At 33.3% G+C, this 21,919-nt stretch overlaps 1 protein-coding gene and 1 long non-coding RNA gene across 2 annotated transcripts; both read left to right on the top strand.

Moving 5' to 3' along the window:
- The first annotated feature begins 8,079 nt into the window (after positions 1-8,079).
- LOC127844634 (uncharacterized) lies at positions 8,080-9,712 on the top strand. Its single transcript, XR_008032847.1, has 3 exons — positions 8,080-8,199; positions 8,691-8,766; positions 9,618-9,712. It is a non-coding gene; the product is annotated as an uncharacterized LOC127844634 (long non-coding RNA).
- An 8,319-nt stretch (positions 9,713-18,031) lies between these two features.
- On the top strand, positions 18,032-19,782 carry LOC127843779 (ctenidin-1-like). Its single transcript, XM_052373560.1, has 4 exons — positions 18,032-18,087; positions 18,802-19,005; positions 19,199-19,462; positions 19,692-19,782. The coding sequence occupies exons 2-3, from the start codon at positions 18,810-18,812 to the stop codon at positions 19,453-19,455; spliced, it is 453 nt and encodes a 150-aa protein (XP_052229520.1). The 5' UTR covers positions 18,032-18,087; positions 18,802-18,809; the 3' UTR covers positions 19,456-19,462; positions 19,692-19,782.
- Positions 19,783-21,919: the final 2,137 nt, after the last annotated feature.

Genomic DNA, 21,919 nt, shown 5'->3' with positions numbered 1-21,919 from the left:
TTTGCCAGCATGTATATCATGTATTTACGATGTGAATCTAAACTTAGTTTAACGGTTCATTTTAAATTCCTGCAACGATATATATTGATACGACACACGAACACTTACTCTGGTTCTAATAAAAAGATCAATGCTTCGGTTATTGTAATAAAATATGTTCGTCACAATCGGCTCGTGGCGCTAATTTGTCTTTGCTGCATTTTATGAAATTCGTATTTAATGTATAATTTTTCTTGCCTATTTTGTGTTATTGTAACATATTTAATCAATATATTACAAATTAACACATATAAAAATCGTATAATATCGCTTTAAGTATTTCTCAAAACATGTTTTACATAACAGTAGTGTGTATCATGAAATCTGTTATAAGGGTATCTAGTAAATTTCACGCAAAAAAGTGCCCAATCACGGCGAAAATGTCATGATGAAAATTGGATAATTGTAAATAAAATTATTATATTTACAAATACACATATAAAGAACTGAACCAATATATGAGAACATCTATATGTGTGTGAAGATGTGTGATCGGATCTTGACGCACATATTTTGGTGTGACTTGGACGAGTCAATACACGTAACTAGAAATACATGTGGACTTATTTCAATAACGAATGTTAATTGAACTTTCTTCAGAAACGAGTAATTAATTATAAGTTGTGTTATAAGAGACGATAAATAATTTTTAAACATGTCTATTGGTTTGGTCAAAATTAATTAAAATAGGATCAAATGTGGGCCGGCTCGATATTGATCGTACAAGTCTTATGAAAGAGACCTTATATCGGGCGGACCGAAACCTTTATGTTGCAAAGCTGGGTGGTAAAGTCAGTTTGCACAACGGTACTTGTAAACAAATGTGAAAAACGACAGTGTCAATGAAAAATTCACATGTATTTAAAGGCAACTTGTTCAAAAAGACGGGTTAAACATAAGAAAAGCAATATTTTTGGTAAAGATGTGTTTAACTTGTATATTAAAAATATAGAGTTCACGTATATTCCATAATGTCAAGTAACTGCATCCAGATTCATATTTTAAATTACGACCAAATAATATTAATAAAAAAGATAATTGAAGTACATTCTCAACTTCGTCGAAGAATAACGATAATATGATACCTTATATATTATGGAAGGGAAAGACCGCCAATATTATTTATCACCAGAAATGTTGCACGTTTTGAGTATCATACGCATTTTTTCATATAATTTTATTTTCAGTAAGGTTTTCCATTGTTTCCGTTTAATATTATGGGTAACGGGATCTTCATTGTCGTATGATAAAAAATAAAGTTCCTAGTAATTAACAATTCTTTCCATTCTTCGATTTTCAGTCTTAACAAATATTATTTCTACCATATTTCAATTTCATTTAGCGTTAAGCGCTAACACTCTTTGACGTTTGAGAGATGTAAATAATTAAATAAGTCGGTGATGTAGATACATCAGAATAATTAAGTATTGGTTTAAAATTAAAGACACTGATAATATTATATTAAGTGTTGTTTATAATGAAGCTCTTAAAGATTGTATTAGTGGAAAGAGAAATTGGGTAACCAATGTAAAAGATCTCCTTAATAATTATGGATTTGCATACGTGTTTGAAAATCAAAAGTTTGTTAACATAAAGACATTTCTCAATGAATTTAAATGCAGAGGCATAGATTGTTTTAAACAAGATTGGTTGCGCACACTTGAAAGTCCAGTTTTATTATTATACAAAGAGTTTAAAATATCGTTTGAATATGAAAAATATTTAGATGTCTTACTTAAAAGTCTCGGATTTTACTTCTGTGGATTAAGAATTTTAAGTCATCCATTGAGAATTCAAACGGGTAGGTTAAGTAATAACCGCATAGCTAGGGAAGATAGATATTGTACTTTTTGTTACTCACGTGACATTGAAGACGAATACCATTTTATGTTAATATGCCTTTGTTATAACGATATCAGAAGAAAATACATAAAAACATATTATTTCAAGCGACCATCAGTATATAAATTTCTAAGCCTAATGAAAACATGTTCTAAAGAAGAAGTTAATAAATTAGCTGTTTTTGTGAAAGAAGCTCTTTTAATTAGGAAGTCTATATTGAATGATGTTCAGAATACGAATACGTCCAACTGAATTGTAATGTTACACGGCTTCGATTCTGTGCTTGTCTATTTGTTTTGTATAAATGTATGTATATAATAAAATATACATAATACGAATACCACCAGCTGAATTTTTTTGTTCCGCTGGTTTGCTTATGTTTGATTTTGTTTATTTGTGTATTTTGATGGTTTGTGTAATCATATTTACGCAAGAAGTGTAAATTTACTTGTATTCATACTGGATACGAAACTGCGTTATTGTAGTTATGTTATGTAACATATCTAATGTACTCACTTATTTAATATATTTGTGCATAATATATGTAAGATAATCAATTGCCATTTACTGTCTGAATGTTTACTGTTTGGCGCCAAATTTGTTCCATACAAAGTTCGTGAGCTATTTCTTTCTATTATAATTTAATCATTATTATACACATAGCATTTGTTGATGTAAGTTTATTTCCCATAAATGCTAATAGCTATTTGCCGCTCTGTTGCACACACACTTTGAAAATATTCGAGTGTTTCCTGTATTAATTGTTTTGTGTTTACCTACCACTGTCATGTAAAATGTTAGATAGTATGTACAACTTTTACAACTATATAATCTCTTTCTTTTCACATGACCCTTCGATATGTTTATTATAACATGGTTTTGACTGACGATGTACTATGTACAAGTCGAATAAACTTTCTGTTCAATTCTGTTCTGTTCTGTAAACAGCCCATTTTATTCTCTGAAAGATATCAAAACACGAACAATGTAATTTATTAAAACAGTATAAATATTTGCATGCACAAATATTATTAATGATGTATAAGTAACGATATTGATACTCATAATAAATTAATAAATCATACAGAATATTATTCAATTTCACAAATATTTTTCAAACATTAACATTGTTCTTTCAAATCACAAAATAAAGAAACTAGTTATTTATGAGAAAACAGTACTATTAGTTTTGCTAGTATAATTCTTATCAAATAGCGACAATCATAAATACACAATTTATATTTTTGGATATTGTGCAGCCAAACAACTTTCCTAAATACCCAACATTGAATGCAATCAAAACGAATGAAAGTAGCAAACAATAATTTAAGCATGAATATATATATTTGCAGCAAACAATAATTTAAGCTTGAAAATAAATAAATAGTAACACCTAACCTGAAAGATATCAGAACACGCACAATGGCAAGTTCGCCGTGCGCGGTTCTTTAAATATTCTTTCATGGGCAACTCCTTGAAATTCGATCAGGCTTTTTCCAAATGCGTATTCCACGTGATCCCAGGTGGTCTCACGTGACACGTTTATTTACTTACTTATTCATATTAATTCGGGTCAAAACCGTTGACCCTAAGTCACGGAACTTTCCAGAATCTCCTGACTTCCACCCCCCCCCCTGTTCCTTACTTGGAAAACAATTTGGGTTGGAATGTGTTATTCATTATCTAGCTGACTAGACTGTTTTATTTCATTTATAAGTACACCAAGGTAAGACTCCAACATGTAAGTATCAATATGTGGTTGACTGAGCACAAAGGTACGTTGTGCATTTGGAAACCGGGTCTTAACGCATTGCGTAAAACTGTTATTACTTTGATATATTATTTTCGGAAAATGGACTGCACAATTCCTTACATAAAAGTAAGCATTTCTAACATTATGCAATAGCTATTTTAAGATTGTGTTAATTGAAATTAATTAAAACTATGTTAATTAGGATTATTTAAAATTATTAAAGGCTCTATAAAGGTGAGGATACGTAATTATTTACACATTTTTAAATATTTTTTTCATATTTTATTTTTAAAAGTTATCAAAAAACAATAAATATATGCTATTGGACATAATAATAAAAAATTAGCAATACAACTTCTTTTGAGCTCAAAATAAAGTGTCCTCCAAGTCAATTGTGTTTACAGACAATCAGTTTATTTACATTGCTGTTTACTCGCGAAAGAGAAAGTGAAAGTGACTCAGGTCACCAAAAATATAACGACAACTTTTAACGTTTTCCGGTTTCACTCACAAAGTAGGTCTTTTCTAAATGGTTAAAACGTTTGTAGAGATCTAATAAGTTACTTTCTGCTGGTAAAAAGTTGTTAAAATAGAATTTAAATTGATTTTTTTTCGGCTATTTTTAGCATATGTCAACGCTCTGAGGCTACACATCACGTTAGTTGCAAAACTGTAAACATTTCGTCCAATTATGAAACGGGTTTATCTTCCATAATTCTTGACAACGTTGTACCTAAGCTGTGTTATTAGCAGTTTTTATGCAAGAGTAAATGAAATCAGGTAAAAAATTAGACCAGTTGATATGCATAATAATTGGATTTGTGACCTTTATAGAGCCTTTAAATAAGTTAAAAATGAAAATTTAAACATTACAATTAATTCATAAGATTGTGATTTTAATTGGGTTACATGAGTATTCAGCTGATATGCTCCATGTTGCAATTATATATTACACATACATGCCAAATAGTATCCGTTCAAATAAACAATGTTTGATATTTAATGTTTCAATTTTCAATAATGTTAATTTTCAAGGTGGAGACATCTCAAATGTTCATCTTGTGCATCGTTTGCATTTTCCAATTAAAACTGTTCAATTAATAACAAGAAATATCTTGACGTTGATTTTGGTTGGAGTTGATGAAAGTTAAAGGCTACACTGAATGAGATCAAAGATAGCGGATGTCTTTTTCTGTGCAGTTCTCAACTGCATCAAACGCAGTACGGGATGTTACGCGGAGTTTTCGCGGCTTATTTTACATTATTTTACATTATTACATATTGCTGGTCATAAATCTATAGATACAAAACAGAAAACCAAAAGAAGAATGGAAGTGAAATTAAAACATATGAGTCAACCGGCCACACGCGAACTATCCGTACATATTTAAATATTTATACGCGCGTTTTTCGACCAAACCTGTTTTAGTGGTTTGTCGGGCATTGCTATTTGATTATTAACAGTATCGAAAATCATCGCGCTCATGCTTAATACATTAGTCAAAATGGTGGAATGATTATTGTTAAATTAATTTAAAAAAAAACACAATATTTATCATGGTATTGTTGAAAACACATTAAGAATCTATTATTGACATACCATAATTATATCGCTGAATACCTTCATTTAACATATTTCTGGTCTAAAGAAAATTCCAGTTCACCTAGTTCACGCGATAGCGTCTACATTATATAACAATTATTTTACTGGCCGCGAACTGACTCTGATACCTTGCGGGTTGGAATGCAATGCATTAAAGTGAGGCCACGCTTCCACTGCTGTAACGACGGCTTGTTAAAAACTTTATACGTTTACATGTTAAATGTTCAATTTCGAAAATAATTTAAAATGGTTTGGCCAAAACGAATATCAGGATAGAGAAAAACGATACTTTTATGAACTTAAATATACTACTACACAGACAGGAATATGGAAGTAATTACTAAATATGAGAGCATAGCCTTTAAGTACAAACGCTTTTGCGCTGGCAATCCTCTGAAAATGAAAGGTGCACGAACAAACCGTATTGATGTCAAGAGTTGAGTGTAAAACTGTTCTATCTATCAAACCTTTTCATTATAGATAAACTTGTTTCATGCTAAACACGCAGTAAAACAGTGTTACAAAGTTTAAGTGGTATGCTCAATTTGACAAATCAGCCAATGGAATAAATGAAATGTATTTATTCGTGTCTAGCCGCGGGAAATTTTATTTGAATTTTATTGGACACTTACAGAGGTCAGGTAAGGTCAAGAGCGACGTTAAACAGCTACGCCGAAAAAAAAAGTTAAAAATGTAAAATATACATTTACTTTTATTTTTAAATCGCATACACAACACACAAAACTTTGTCACAACTCTAACGCCTCTTTACAAAGGTGAATGCTAACGTATACAAATTTGCCACAATAACTTTAACGAACTGCCGATTTCCACTGTGAGCATGTAAACACGTCTAGATTAGTCATCGCGTATCTTTACATCTTACAATGTAACAAGTTGACATTTGAACAGTTGTAAAGTCTGCATAAAATCTACACGCGGTGGAAGCGACAAAATTATTTTTCGTCTTAGCCAGGAACCAATCCCTCGCTCACGGGCCGGGAACCATTGTCAATGTAAACAACGATTCTTCTGGTGCACAGGTGTTGGGCGCGTGGCAATGTCACTTAAACACTTTCAATATGTCATAAAACAACATTTTTATCATTTTGACCTAAACAATTTTTCTGATATAATATACATATACAAGGTAGGTATCTCTTGACACAGGAACATCACCTACATTAACATTTTTAAGCCGTTAAGTGCCTAAATGGCGGTCGATTTTCGTAAACTATGTACCATTGTGTTGGGAAATGTTGCCTCGTGACGTAAAATGACCACGAACGGCTTCTTGCCAACATAAACTACAAGAAAACAATTCTCCACTCGTAGAAATGCTAGGTCGGCTCTCGTCTGACCGAACGTTCAGTGCCGATTTTTACAAGAGTAAAAGTATCGAAATACCCCGGCTACAAAACATAATCCGCATTAGTACAATAAACAAATAGGAGTTTATCAACTAACAACACATATTTGTCTTTTGTCCACACCAAACACTAATATAATCGTTTTGTATGGATATTTATTTCACCGAGAACCGTATTTACCTTGAGCGTCTGATCGACATGGAGCTGGACTCGAAATTGCCGATAAACAATGCCCGATTTACAACGATTTTGACGTTATAATGCAAACAAAAGGACAAATCTGTGTTTTTAGTTTTATTGGTAGTGTTTAAGTGACTTGGCCACGCGCCCAACACCAGTGGGTACTACTTATGACAATGTGTACCCTAACACCGTTTAACTTGAAAATGCGTTGTAAAATGTTGAATTGTGATTCGTCAACTTGTATTCTGTACATTTTTATAGTGTACACTTGTTAGATGCTGACTTGTAGCAGATTACTAAAATCGATCGTACAACTTAGAAAATATTCAACATGCTAATGTAGTTTGTCATCAACTTACTTTCAGATGGAACTTTTATCTTGTATTTATTATTATTATTACACTATTAGGTATATGAAAATGTAGACTTTATATATGCACTATCTTCATTTTCAGATCTGTAGTTTAAGAAGTTACAAGTTTGTTTTTAAATATTTAAACATTTTGTAGAATCGGAAAATACAACATTTTACACTTTACAATTGTACAAAACAGATATTAAAATGTTGAATTTTAAAAATTCTCTGTTACTTAAACAAATGAGCTGAATATTCAACACGTGCACAATTTCTGGTGATGAATAATATTGGCGGTCTTTCCCTTCCATAATATATCAGATATCATTGATCTTTAAAATATATATGTGCACTAAGTATTACCATTACATGCGCAAATCCCCTGTGGGCGATAGTGATGCAGACCTTGAAAAACAGAGACTTTGAATTTCTCCGCCAATGGAAATATTTTAATAATACACCTTTGTCCTTGACGTTACGAGACCAAGTTCTCAAAACTACGTTTGAAGATGATCGTTCAAACTAACCACATAGCCAAATAACAAAACACACAAATGTAATTTTTTAATTTCAGCTTTTCCAAGATGTCGGGGCGTCTAGACAGGTCGCATGTTGACTGTATATACGTTTGGCACTCGACGCATAAATTGGCAGACGAGAGAAGACTATAAATTACAAGCAGTAACGATAGAGAAACACAGTTTTGAAAATATTGGATCAAGTTGTGCAAGGTTTGCTTTAATTGTATTACACTTCTTCTGACATTACAATTAAGTTACAAATTCAATTTAAACAAACAGGAAGTACATGCAGTTCATTTAAAGCCTGTGTTTGTTAAACATTACTGTCTTATCTTAGGATTTAACGATATGTGTTCCAATATAAAAGCGAAATTTGTATCATAGAGCTTATACTTGATTTAATTCAGGCTTGACAATTAAGCTGTTTTACCTAGGCGCTGTCAGTTTGCTTGTTGCGAGCATCTTAATGACCGCCTCTGCCTACAAATGGAAAACGCCGGTTGGCCCTGATATTTTTTCGATCCTGATTTACCGTAAGTTACGACATACATATTTATATTTGGACAATGAACACTTTTGTTTACAGTTTTTGATGGTAATCTTGACAATCGTCTGGTACTATTAGTGGGCCTTTTACATACATACATACATTTAAATATTGTGCCCGTATATTTGTTTGTCACATAGACAGAAACGTATATATTTGGACAATGAACACTTTTTAACAGTTTTTGATGGTAATCTTGACAATCGTCTGATACTATTAGTGGGCGTACTATTAATTTAGAGGAAATGTTCCCAGTGGACGCACAATAATTTAATTTAATGTGTGAAACATTCATGTGAAAATGTTTATTCAATTTATTGTATTAGTCTTTGAATTTTACATTAAAACATGTTCAACAGCAATCTACGAGTAATACATTGTGCAAAATGCTTCTATAATTAATATTCCCTTGTAGCTTGTTAGTTGGTATTATATCGAACAGTTCAATCGCATATCTCGTATGGATATACATTTCAGTGTTCGTGTTTATTATCGTCATTCGAGTTTTGTTCCCTGATAATAACAAGAAAGGCGTCAATTCATATCGGTAAACGTATGTATTTCTTTTCAAATTGATTTATATTAATTAATATATTAATTTGTACTTAAGATTCAGTTATTGACACAATTTATGCAAAATGCATTAAATTTCAAGTCAACAATCTTTTACCAAAAAAACCTTGGAATACAAATATAAACATTCAACAAATTAAGCCGGCTTATAAGATTTATTGTCGGATTACCACCATGTAGATGTTACATAACGTTTTTTTAACTTATGTTCGCTTTTCTATATGAAACATTATTAATTTATATATATAACATATGGTAGACAAGGGCGAGTCGGCGAAACCCGCAAAATGTATAAGAAGTTATTGTAAATATATAATAAAGTTTATCATTATAATATTATTAATTAGTCGTTATTTGTAAGTTGTACAATATCAATTTATTTTAAATCGATTATCATAATATTGTTATCACTTACAAACGAATAATTACAGATTGATGCTGTTAACGTTGAGATTTATTCCGAATTAACATTATAACAAAATAATTCAAGTGATTTATATAAACTGTCACGGTCAAAGCAATATTATGTATTATTTGTGACATTACATTTGAGCCGTGATCTGTGAAAAGAGGGTTTAATGCATGTGCGTTCAATGTCGTCCCAGATTAGCATGTGCGAACTGCACAGGCTAATCAGGGACAACACTTTCCGCCTAAACTTGATTTCTGCTAAGAAGGGACTTTCTTGAAACAAAAAAACATAAAAGCGGAAAGTGTCATCACTGATTAGCCTGTGCGGACTGCACATGCTAATCTGGGATGATACTGAACGCACATGCATTAAACCCCCTTTTCACAGAGCACGGCCCATTTCTTTTATATTTATTTCAGACTCAAGTTTTGGAGTGAAAGGCCATTCACCAATTTAGCTGATGATATAAACTGTTTATGAGGAATGTATCAATAAAGCTAAAGCAGTATACCGAAACGTTGTGTTATGCATGTGTTTCATTTTATGTTTGATTGTCTATAAGGGGAAGATGTCAGTCAATGAAATTTTTTTAATGGACAGTAAAAATAACAGTGATTTTCCATTATTATCTATTATGTTCATTGTTTCAAAGTAACGGTCATCCCTTGCTCTTGTATTAATCGTATTGAACCGGTAAGTGAATTTAGCTAGATAAAAAAATTAGAGAAATTAAGTTATTGTCATTGTTTCGGCGAAATTCATTATTTATTAAAATGGTGGAAAGTATCAAGGAAAATGGGAGAAATTTTTCAGTAGACGTAAATATAAAAAAATATTTTACTCGAGAAAGCTCCATTCTTTACCATAAACAAGCCCTATTCTAATTGACGATATATGTACGTAATCGAAAATGCAACATCGTACACACTAATATGTTCAGAATCGGTATTGGATTTGAGTGATAAATTGGTACTCAAATATAATTACACGTTCCCAGAGAATAAACATTAAATATCCAGCAATCAAATAATTTAAAAATTGATATAAATTTCACGCAAATTGTTACATAAGTAATCAGTATTCAAATCAGTATTCACAAAAAAGTTTCATTGTCTATGGCAATCAAGTTTATTTGTATGTTTGCATTTTTTCACTCTTTTAAATCATCGAACATATATTCGTTAGCAAAGTATAGAGAAGAAATGGAAGTAATTATTATGGTATCACATATTATAGTCACAAACGCTGTCCATAAAAATTATCAAGGGTTTTTATCCAACATTCATAGTTCAAACTTGCAATATAATAGATAAATTCGAAGTTTGTAATAATTGCAATTGATTACCATGTAGTGTGTTCAGAAGTGAAATTTCAAATGTAATATTTGGTTAGCCCTTCGGCATATTTATCGCTTATATTAATGATTGATTTTGACTTTATTGACTTTCGCTATTTAAAAAGATATAGCAAATACAACTTTAACTATCTATAAATGAATATACAAAAACTAGATGGTGTGAGAATACAAGCAAGTTAAAATTTTACTCATTCTGATGATTCGCATCGATTTAATGTTAAATAGAGAAACTCAGTCATAATTCTGACACAATTCTGATTATTGTATAATTGATGGATTTTATTTTAATAAATATTGTCAAAATCTAGACATTAAACTATTATATATAGAAATTGAACGTGCAATGTATAAAAATATCTCAATTTTAGATGGTTATACAATAACATTACTAATCACGAAACAAGCAAAATCAATCTAAAATAAAAAATCGCAAAGTGAACATCATTGAACAGTTTTCTAATTGAAAGAATCAGTTCCTGTTTGTTTGTATATGTCAACTCAATGTTCTGAATAATGGGTGACACATGTTTCCTATCGAGGACCCATCATATGTCACAAATGCATGTACAATATTCGTTAATGTCAAAATCTGGACCAGTTCAATCTGGACCAGTTCAATCTGGTAGTTCAATCTTGACCAGTTAAATCTGGACCAGTTCAAGTTCCATTCAGGTATTATGTTATTCATCAACAGATATTTAAAATTTGCTTTTCAGTATATATTTATATATTTATAAATAAATAAATATATATATATATTTATAAATAAATAAATATATATATATATATATATATAACCTCTGATTCAAAACAACAGAGTCTTATTTTTAATAACAAGTATAAACATTTTCTCCATAAGGCACCAATTTCACATGTTTTCTCATTTGCGAAATATTTCAACAACATTATCATTTGTTTTAGCTGAAATTAAAATAGTTGACTACAAAAATAAGACAAGGACGAACCATCTAATTAAATAATTACCTAGTGTATTTGAATGCGCATTATTTTTTTACTATCCAAATACCATATTCATACTAGCAACAAACTCGTAAACACAGCTGGTGCAACATGTATTACACAATTTGCAACATATATATTCATGTCGGCCACATGTTTTATCCACAATACACATGCGTTTGGTGAAGGCAAGAAATGCATATCAAGATTGATATACCATGCATTTTACTTTTTTTTGGACAATTCTAAATTTTGTCTTTCATTATGGGGAACAGATACCTGGATTGTCCTATTGTAAATTTAGCGTTTATCAGTAACAGTATACACGGGTTTTTGTTATGTTTTGATGTACAGTTTTTGATGTACAATTTTCAATATATCCTATCTCGCCGCAGTCATTTTGAGCACACAAGTAGTACAGGCAAACCTCCTGTTTTACATAATTACATCAAATAATGACACTGCAATCAATCAGGTACGTACATCAAGCACGCCTTGTATTGTTTGAAAACATTCAATACTCGTTATAAAATCATAGGTGCATGTATATATTAAATATTTCGTTTAATTTATTACAGCTTATTGAATTTAAACAATCAGCTTAAATTATTTTAGAGCAAAGTTACATTGTCTAAGGGAAGCAACCTAGTTGTTTGGTTTATCCATTGTTTATAGCAGTAGCCTCCCCTAGCAAAAGCACATGTTTGAACAGGAACAGGAAGTAGCAAGTTGTCTCCCTTTTTTATTTCCAAGGCAATTCTGAGAACAGCTTATTTTTTCACAAAATTTATAATCAAAAGAATCCTAAGAAATTAAAGCATGTCAGGTAGAGGGAAAGGTGCAGGAAGGAAGAGGAGACAGCCATCCCCTACAACAAGGGCTGGGATGAAGAGGGGACGACAAGACAATGATGAAAATGAAGGAGAAAGCTTGACCCTCTGACAGTCAAGAACGGCCATCAGGTAAAGTTGTGGATTTTGAGCAACTCATTGGAGATTCATTTTCTCTTGAAGATCGTAAAAACCTCAATTTAAATTTAAGTACCGAGATCAATAATGACAGGCCCCAATTATTACGGAGCGGCGGGGATAATTTAGGAATGCTGATCCCGGATAACTTGCAAATAAAAATCAAACAAAACGAGTATGTCAATTTAGCAACTTTAATTAAGGGAGCTGTTGACTGCAAGGAGACACAGAATGAAACCCTTTTGGGTGTGGATGAACGGGGGAACATAGTAGCTAAACCGAAGTCATCCACAGATAAAATCGTCTCCATTGAAGAGTGGACCGACGCATTTTTTTATCTTTAGCAGCATCCATTTTAGTGCGCACCCTGATCAAACTCAAGATATGCTCCAATTCATGTATGTTATTAGAGAAGCTGCCAGAAAACAAGACGGGTACCAATGGCGGACCTATGACGAGCAGTTTAGGCAACGTCAGAGTAGTTTGTTCATGCCATGTCAAAGATAAATTCCGACTTGTGGTTGCGTTGTTTTTCAGGGGCCAGTCAAGGGACAACAAAGGCAGTGTTTGAAACACGAACAAAACTGCCCCCACCTCCTTGCGTTGATTTTAAGAAAGGTTTTTGCAAGTGGAAAATTTGCAAGTTTCCCCATGTTTGCTCGGTAAGAGACAGAGTTTCCTTTAGCCCCTTCCCCTCTTAATATCAGACAATTAGAGAAAGATTTGCAACTTTATGATAAATCAGAGGCCGTTTGTCTTTTAAATGGTTTTAAAACAGGGTTTATTACAATACAAAGGCCCAAGAAAAGCCACAGAATCAAACAATTTAAAATCTGCTTAATTACAGCCTGACATACTAAGAGAAAAATTGAGAAGGAAGTGAATTCAAAAAGGGTAGAGGGGTCATTTCAATACCGTCCAATCTCAACTCTAAGAGTATCACCAATCGGACTTGTTACAAAGAAATCTTGTGGTGAGTTTCGGCTTATCCATCATGTCTCTTACCCAGCTGGCGAGTCCCTTAATGACTTTATAGATCCCGCAGTTTGCTCATTACAATATAGCAGTTTTGCTCAGGCCGTTGAAATGATTCAGTCATTAGGAAAAAAACTGTGAACTGTTTAAAATGGATATCAAAAAATGCATTTCGCTTACTGCCAGTTTCTCCACATGATTTTGATCAGCTTGGGTTCATGTTCGATAATATGTATTACTTTGACAAATGCCTTCCATTTGGTTGCTCAATCAGCTGCAATTTGATTAATAGATTTGCAGATTTTTCGGAATTTGTAGGCAAACAAAAGTCCAGTTCAAACAACCTTATGCACTATTTAGATGATTTTTTAGGAGGAGGCAAGCAAGATTTAGGGCATCGCAGGGAACTTATGTCAGTATTTGTATCTTGTTAGTCACAGTTAGGTGTCCCATTAGCAGACGAAAAAACAGAAGGGCAAACAACAAAGCTTTGTTTTTTAGGGTTGTTGCTAGACTCCGAGAACATGATGGTGAGTATCCCAATGTCTAAAATCAAAGAGATCATTTTAAAACTCAATCTCCTATTGCAAAAGAGTCGCTGCACGCTTAAGGAAATGCAAAGTTTAATTGGCATGCTAAACTTTGCATGCAGAGCAATTTTGCCCGGAATGCCATTTTGCAGACGACTAATAAATGCAACATGTGGGTTAACAAAGGCACATCATCATCTCAGAATCACGGAAGGCATAAAAAATGATTTGCAGATGTGGAAAATTTTCTTTCAGCACTTCAACGGTATACATGTTTTTCAGGTTTTGGAGCACGAATGAGGATGAACAGCTGTTTACTGATCGTGCCTCTGGAGAAGGGCTGGGTTTTGGAATATACATTGCAGGCAAATGGGTTGCAGAAAGGTGGCCACAGACATGGCACACAAAAGGGTACACAAAGGATATAACAGTACTTGAACTTTTTCCAATTGTAGTTGTTTTATTTATCTGGGGAGACACACTGAAGAACAAGAAACTGAAGTTCAGGTGTGATAACTCCTCAGTGTGTCATATTTTAAATAAAATGTCATAAAAATCTGAGATGGTAATGGTTCTTTTAAGGAATCTAACCATCAAATGTTTACAGCAGAACATCGTGATGAGGGCAGAGCATGTCAGCGGTGCAAACAACTCAATAACTGATGCTTTGTCTCGATTTCAGATACATCGCTTTCGGGAGCTAGCTCCCACAGCAGATCAGGAACCATACAAAATGCCAACCCAGCTTTGGAAAATATTCGAGACAGAGCTATTAACTTAATACAAGCTAGCCTTTCAGTCAACACAAAAGGGGCCTATCAAACAGCGTTGCGCAGCTTTTACAAGTTCATGCAAGATTATTCCATACCCTCAATTTGGCCAGTGCCAATAAAACATATCATTCTTTACATATCCATTTGCTTTGAGAAAAACTATTCTCCGTCCACTATCATGACATACATTTCTGGTCTCAGTTTCTTACACAAAATAAATGGATACCCTGACCCATCTGCCAATTTTGCGATACAAAAGATGCTAGAAGGTTGTAGACGTAGCAGAAAAGTGAAGGACTTGAGATCTCCCATTTCACTACAAACACTAAATAAAATAATTGGAGCATCAAAACACATCTGTTACACTAAATACGAAACAGTTCTCTTTGGGACAGTATTCTCATTTGCTTATTATGGCCTTTTCAGAGTAAGCGAACTTGTTCATACTAATCTGGACGATAAAGCCTTGACAAAAAGGGATGTAATTTTAGAACATGGGGGGGCAGGCCGTTCAAATTCATCTGAAGGTCACAAAAACAATTCAATTAGGTCACCCTACTTCAATCAGAATATCACTTAACAAGGAAAACAAGGACATGTTTAATTTTCTAACAGACTACATGTCATTTATTTCACCAAAGGCTCATTATTTCTTTTGCCATGCATATCTAAAACCTTTGACAATGTATCAATTTTGTTCAGTACTCTCTAAGGCATGCAAACTCATTGGCCTTACTTCATAAATAATTAAATCTCACAGCTTTCGCATTGGTAGAGCTACTGATCCGGCCATCCAAAATGTTCCTGACGATGTCATAAAGCAGATGGGAAGATGGGCATCCAATTCCTTTTCTAGCTATGTAAGAATTTAATGCTCAATGATCTGATTATTACTATTTTCAAATATTGCAGACACATAAGTCCTAGGTGACTCTCTTGTCAGATGGGCTGGGGCACAGTACCACGAGAGGGTTCGGCCGTCAGACATAGAATGAGAGGGGTATAGTGGCCTTAAGGCCGAAAATCCACTCTAAAATTAAAAATGGACTCTTGTCAGGCAAGACACCTAAATCAATTTTTGTGCATATTGGAGGAAATAATGTTACAAACACACATACATGTAAAATAATCCGATTACTCAAGAGGGAGATACAGTACTTGATTGACAACTTTGAACATGCATTGGTTGTTTGAACTTTTATCTTGCCAAGATTAACATGGGATGAAAAATCGGATCCCCAATACATTAAGAAAAAGAATGACAAAAGAATGACAATTAACAGAACTCTTTCGAAATTCATCTTGTCTTTTAAAAATGGCCGAGCCCTCAACATTAAGTCCATCGACACAAACACATGGTTTTATATACCTTTTTATAAAGATGGCATACATCTTTCTCAAGTTGGATAAGAAATGTACATTTTTGCAATTTCAGACACAACAGAACAGTTTTTAAAATCGTCACTCAAATATTTTGAAATGTAAGACACTTTAAATGTTGCAGCCTAACTTTGGGGGACAAATGGTTATATAAATATCAGATTATTTTTTCACAAAATTTACCCGCCCGCCACACCCCAATAATCCTGATATCCCTAGTAGGAAGCTAAAGCCAACTTGTTAACTTAAAAAAATATAATTAAACAGCGAAAGGAAAGTGCTTGAGTACATATATATACAAGTAAAGCTTTATGGCGATTAAAATCCTGCCGCTGAGTTTTTCTTGTTACAGAAGCTGGCAATGTGGTGCTCACACACGCGGTATCCTGCAGATGTATATTCGATTTGGACGACACCGCCTTAAATATGACATTCAATGATTGTGACAAGTGGAAGCACCCCGTAGTGCCCTGTGACAATGAACAATGTGGACTCGGGGAGCCCAGATATCCAGCTGTGCTTGGTGGACGTAACTGTGAAACAAAATTAACTGTGTTTTTTGTATCTAATGTCTTGCTTTACATCTGAAAATATACAGGAGTCGTTTCATGTCTTTGTTAGGTGCCACAGTGGGTTTTAGCGGAAAAATTCGAGGCTGCTGGGAATCAGTGGTGTCACATACATGTATACAATTATTCAAATGCAAATGCATTTTGATAACTTTGGCAATATTAAACTGGAGTTTGCTGCCTTTCCTTTCAGAAGTTGTCTCAATTTATACAATGCATAAGTTGTAGAAAAACAATTCTGTGTGGATGGCAGCCTCTCCTGATTTAACACCAAATTGCTTCAGTGTCGCTCGGAACAGGCGGCCTGACAGCGGAGACTTTTACTATTAATAGATGAAGGAGACTTAACTTATTTTGGAGACTTATTTTGGAGATTCACTTTGGAGACTTATTTTTGGAAACTCATTTTGGAGAATTATTTAGTTTGAAACTTTATTTGGAGTATGATAAATTGAGGATATTGGATATGGAGGAGACAAAATCAGCATAAGTTATTTTACCTTGGAATGGTTGAGCTAAACGTGACATCATCTGGTTCTCGGGGCTTTGGGATTTTCTAAACAATTTCTTATTCCTTATGACAAGGTCTGACCTTGATATTCATAGGAGTATAAGTGAAGCACTGTGGTCAAATAACTGCCATTCTTATTTTCTGTTTTCTATATTTTGTATTGGTACTAATAAAATGTTATTGGAAAGGAGATTCTGTCTTTGTTTATCAAAATAATTTCTTTAAATACTAAAATTACTCTATTGAACGGAAATCCAAGACTATTGCAGGAAAAGAAAACCGCGGTAGCGCTGTTTCCTATTCAAAACGAAAACAATATAAATATTGTCCGCACGATAGGCGCTTTGTCATAAAAAAATGCTCAAGAAACTTGGAAGCAAAAGCTTTTACAGCAGACATCATTCATAACTAAAGAAAGAACTCAATAAGTCAAGAATGTCCTTCGGGTGAGCAAACCAGGCAACGGATGAAGAGATTCCACTTCAAAGCTTTTGTCGTCACAAGAGTAATATAGAGAGAAACTATTAATGTAATAAAAAAACATTATCCACTAAATACTTACTCATAGTCACATGAGATAAAAAAATCGACTTTCTAAAAAACAGCAGACCCTAAGGCCAATTATACATTAAAAATGAATCATTGATGGGCGCCAATACCAACTTGCGTGTCAGGAAATCCGTTCATAAAACGTTTTCTAAGAAAACGTATTTCAATCCGGCTGTGTTCATTGCCGAAGGGGAGTGTTTATAAACGTTGTTTCCAAGATTGAAACGTGTCCTATGACGCAGGTGTCGTAGGGAGGCACTATATAAACCCGGGTCAAACGCAGCGATCTTGTCGGCAGGCCTATCGAAGGAGAACTCGTAAGTGTTCAGGTCTTATTTTACGTTTAATTTGAGTTAAGATATTGTTAGTAATTCTATTAATTGTGGAAAATTTTATGTTACTCAATATATCAGATTGTTTATTATAATAATTAAAAATTGTGTGCTTAAAGCAATCACGTGTGTTTGCGTATAGTCAAAGCTCATTTGGTGCCTTATATCGTCTAAACGATGTATAGATGCTCTAAAAACATTTTTTTCGAATCTAGTTAACAATATTACAAATAGAAATATTTCATTAGCATGTTTTTAGTCAGAAAGTTTACAGTAAATATGTCGCGAAAAAAATACAACTTTGTGAAAATGTAGCATGCTACGTATGCCTGCTTAATAATAATGTTTTTGTTTATGTTAAAAATACCGATATTTATTCATAGAACGAAACATAATCAGCTCTAGAATCGCATCGAATCCTCGATATTGTTCAACTGTTTTTAGGAAAAACAACTGGCTTACTTAGCTTTTTTTTATTTGTTTTTGCGACTTTAAAGTTGATTGTATTGTTTAACTAGAATTTATGTTTGGTAACCTGCATGAAATTTGCATATAACGCTTTTACAAATATTTTTACAATGAAATGTTTGTTATTTTAGTGCAACAAAAATGAGGTTAAGCTTAAAGGGATAAAAAAAAGACCAACATATATATATAGAAAAATAATCGAGAAATCAGGGCTAATGTTTTTTATTATAGACTACACCATGAGATCCAGCGTTTTAGTTGCCCTGTGTGCCGTCAGCGCCGCGATGGTCGCCAGTGTCCATGGATACTATGACATGAACAGTGGTATGGGTGCCCTGTCGGGTGGCTATGGTTACGGAACAGCAGGCTACGCTATAGCCCCTGGTGGCGGTGGTGGCGGTGGATTCGGAGGAATCTTTGGGATACTGATCTTTTGTAAGTATATAATTATGAGATGACAATACTGACTTTAAGTTCAAATCATGTATAACGTTTCTTTATTTTTTGCAAATAAGCTATTCACACGCATTGACATGTTTGCTATTTATAATATTGTAGGAAATGTATTACATCATGCAATCAACTAGATAGTATTGTTGTTTAAAGCTGAAATACATTTTCTCTTCAGTGTTTGTGTTCATCATCATCATCAATGTCCTGTTCGGAGGTGGAATCGGAGTCGGTGGTGGTGGCGGCGGTGGTGGTGGTGGTGGCAGTAGCTATGGCGGAAAAAAAGACGGCGGAGGTAAATATGGAGGTGGTAAATATGGAGGTGGTAAATATGGAGGTGGCCACTATGATGACTACTACGACGGCTACTACAACGGCGGCTGGTACGACAACTGGTGGGACAACGGCGGCCACTCTCACTGGCATAGGGGATAGCTTTCAGGTACTACACTTTTATGTAGAAACTTGTGTATGTTAAAAGGCAGTGTATTTCATTGTTCACACAAGAATTATCAGTCAGTAATTATGATAAAATAAATCTAACAGTTTGTTGATGCTAACACTTCGTGGTTGTTAATATTTACAAATGACGGGCTTTGTATTGAAAATCATACGTTTATATTAAATGTTGTAAAATAACTATAATTCTATTTTACTTAACTATTTTCCAGATGATGACAACGGCTTTCTCGACTGACCCCTCACGACGACCTATGATATGATATTGTCAATATATATAATAAACATTAATTGAGCATATAAAAATATGTTTTGTTTTATATGTAGTATTATAATACGAGATGCCATGGAATTTTACCGTTTTCAGTTACCCCTATGTGATATAACAAATTTACCTCACTGTTTACTTAAGAAAACTATCGAGAATAATAGGTTAGTGTTCAATAAAGGTGCGTTTTAAGCGAAGCTAACAAAATCTTATTCAATAGCCAAACATGCCCAACATAAACGGAGCAAAGAACACAACATAAATCGACAGCATAGACAAATAAACACAGAACAATTGCGTCGTGAAATATGCATGACAGCTTCATCATAGAGCTTCTGAAATGTATTATGCTGTAAACCATTTATTAGATTGATATATATCAGTAGTTTTTCTTTGGTTTTCAAATAAATTTGAGTGATATGAGTGAGACGCAGTGTAAAAAATATTTACTGAGCAGATAACGGCCGAATTATATTAAACGTAATGTGTATATTTTGCCAGTGTCAATTAAGAAAAGCTTACGTTTAGAAGTTATAAGTGTATAAATAATTATAATACACTCAAACCCTAATCTAATTGTGAATATGTCATTGTAATAAAAACATAGCGTCTCAGTTCTTAAAAATTATTGTGAATAAACCAATTATTCATTTCAATACTATTTTTATTTTATTTATGCATGCCTCACTTAGGATTGAACAAACTCAGTAAAAAAAACGAACAAGTAGATATTTTATTCAAATAGGTCTGCTAATTTCACTTTTTAAGAATCTAAAACGAGTAGCTGTTTTATTTCTATGCATTCTATACATTGCTTTAATTTTAATTTTAATTTTAAGTTACGCATCTGGCATAAGCGTTTATTGGTTTTCCTCGTGTTAGAGTTGTAATGTAAAATTGATCGGATAATGTAAAATTGTATTCAACATATTAATTGAAAAACATTTTATAGTCGTAAATGTTTAATACTAAATGATCATCGACCTTATGACGTTATTTATTTAATAATACCTAGTACTAAAAACGTTTGTTTCATTTAAAATAGTTCCATTCACTTCGACCATTGAAATGGGTTCATATGTCATATAAAATTACACGTACATAGCGATATATTGTATCACACCATGAAGCGAAACTGTGTAAGAACTGTTACTTTATTGAATTTTATACATAAAGGTATAATTGATGTCAAATGCATATCATCAACATAGAAAGCATATCATATTCTTTTAAACAAATGAAAATATTGTATTGAAACAATAAAATAACGATTAATTTTTAGATGGTGCACGTGGGCCTACGCACACCAAAGAAAATGGATTGGCAGTCATTATACACGTAGCATGTATATACATGTATTTTGACTACCGTATAATAATGATTTACAGATTTTGCTTGTACAATTCGATAGTTGACTTGATATTATATGTTTTGGGGCGTTTATTTGAACGATGTATACGTCAAACACGCCTTCCATATATAGTAACAACAGTGGTTGGTATATTCATCGGATTTGTAACGTGATCACTATATGAGTACCGCGCGCAAAAACCAATAACCAATATGCGTGCAATCATTAGTGATGTTTATAGCGTTTGACACTTTGAACGCACTTTGGTAACGCCTCTTTCCGTCTGTACAACCAATACAGATCTGTATATGTATGTTTGCAGCAAAGAAAGAACACGCCTATGGTGTGTTGTGTGTGTGTGTGTATGTTTATTGTTTCACGACAAATACACCGATCTAACAGGCATTCCGCTTGCATATTATAGAGTTTAAAAGCTTTCAATGTATAATATAAACTGCACGGCCGTACCCAGGATTTTTTGACTGGGGGGGGGGGCCCAACCGGGGAGGGTTTGGGAGGGGTCCACCCTCCCTATATATATACTTTTTTTAATTTGGCACTTTGCAAGGTGAATTTTAATGCTTATAAAAAACGTATTTTGTGATATGAATTAATGGAATATAACAAGTAAATCAGCACATTTCGGAAGTCTTAAAGGGATCTTTTCACGCTTTGGTAAATTGACAAAATTGAAAAAAGTTGTTTCAGATTCGTAAGTTTTCGTTTTAGTTATGATATTTGTGAGGAAACAGTAATACTGAACATTAACCATGCTCTAATATAGCCATTATATGCATCTTTTGACGATTTTAAAACCTAAA

Source organism: Dreissena polymorpha, chromosome 9 (genome assembly GCF_020536995.1).
Source record: "Dreissena polymorpha isolate Duluth1 chromosome 9, UMN_Dpol_1.0, whole genome shotgun sequence".
NCBI classification, from domain to species: Eukaryota; Metazoa; Mollusca; class Bivalvia; order Myida; family Dreissenidae; genus Dreissena; species Dreissena polymorpha.
This window is presented reverse-complemented; position numbering and strand designations above follow the sequence as displayed.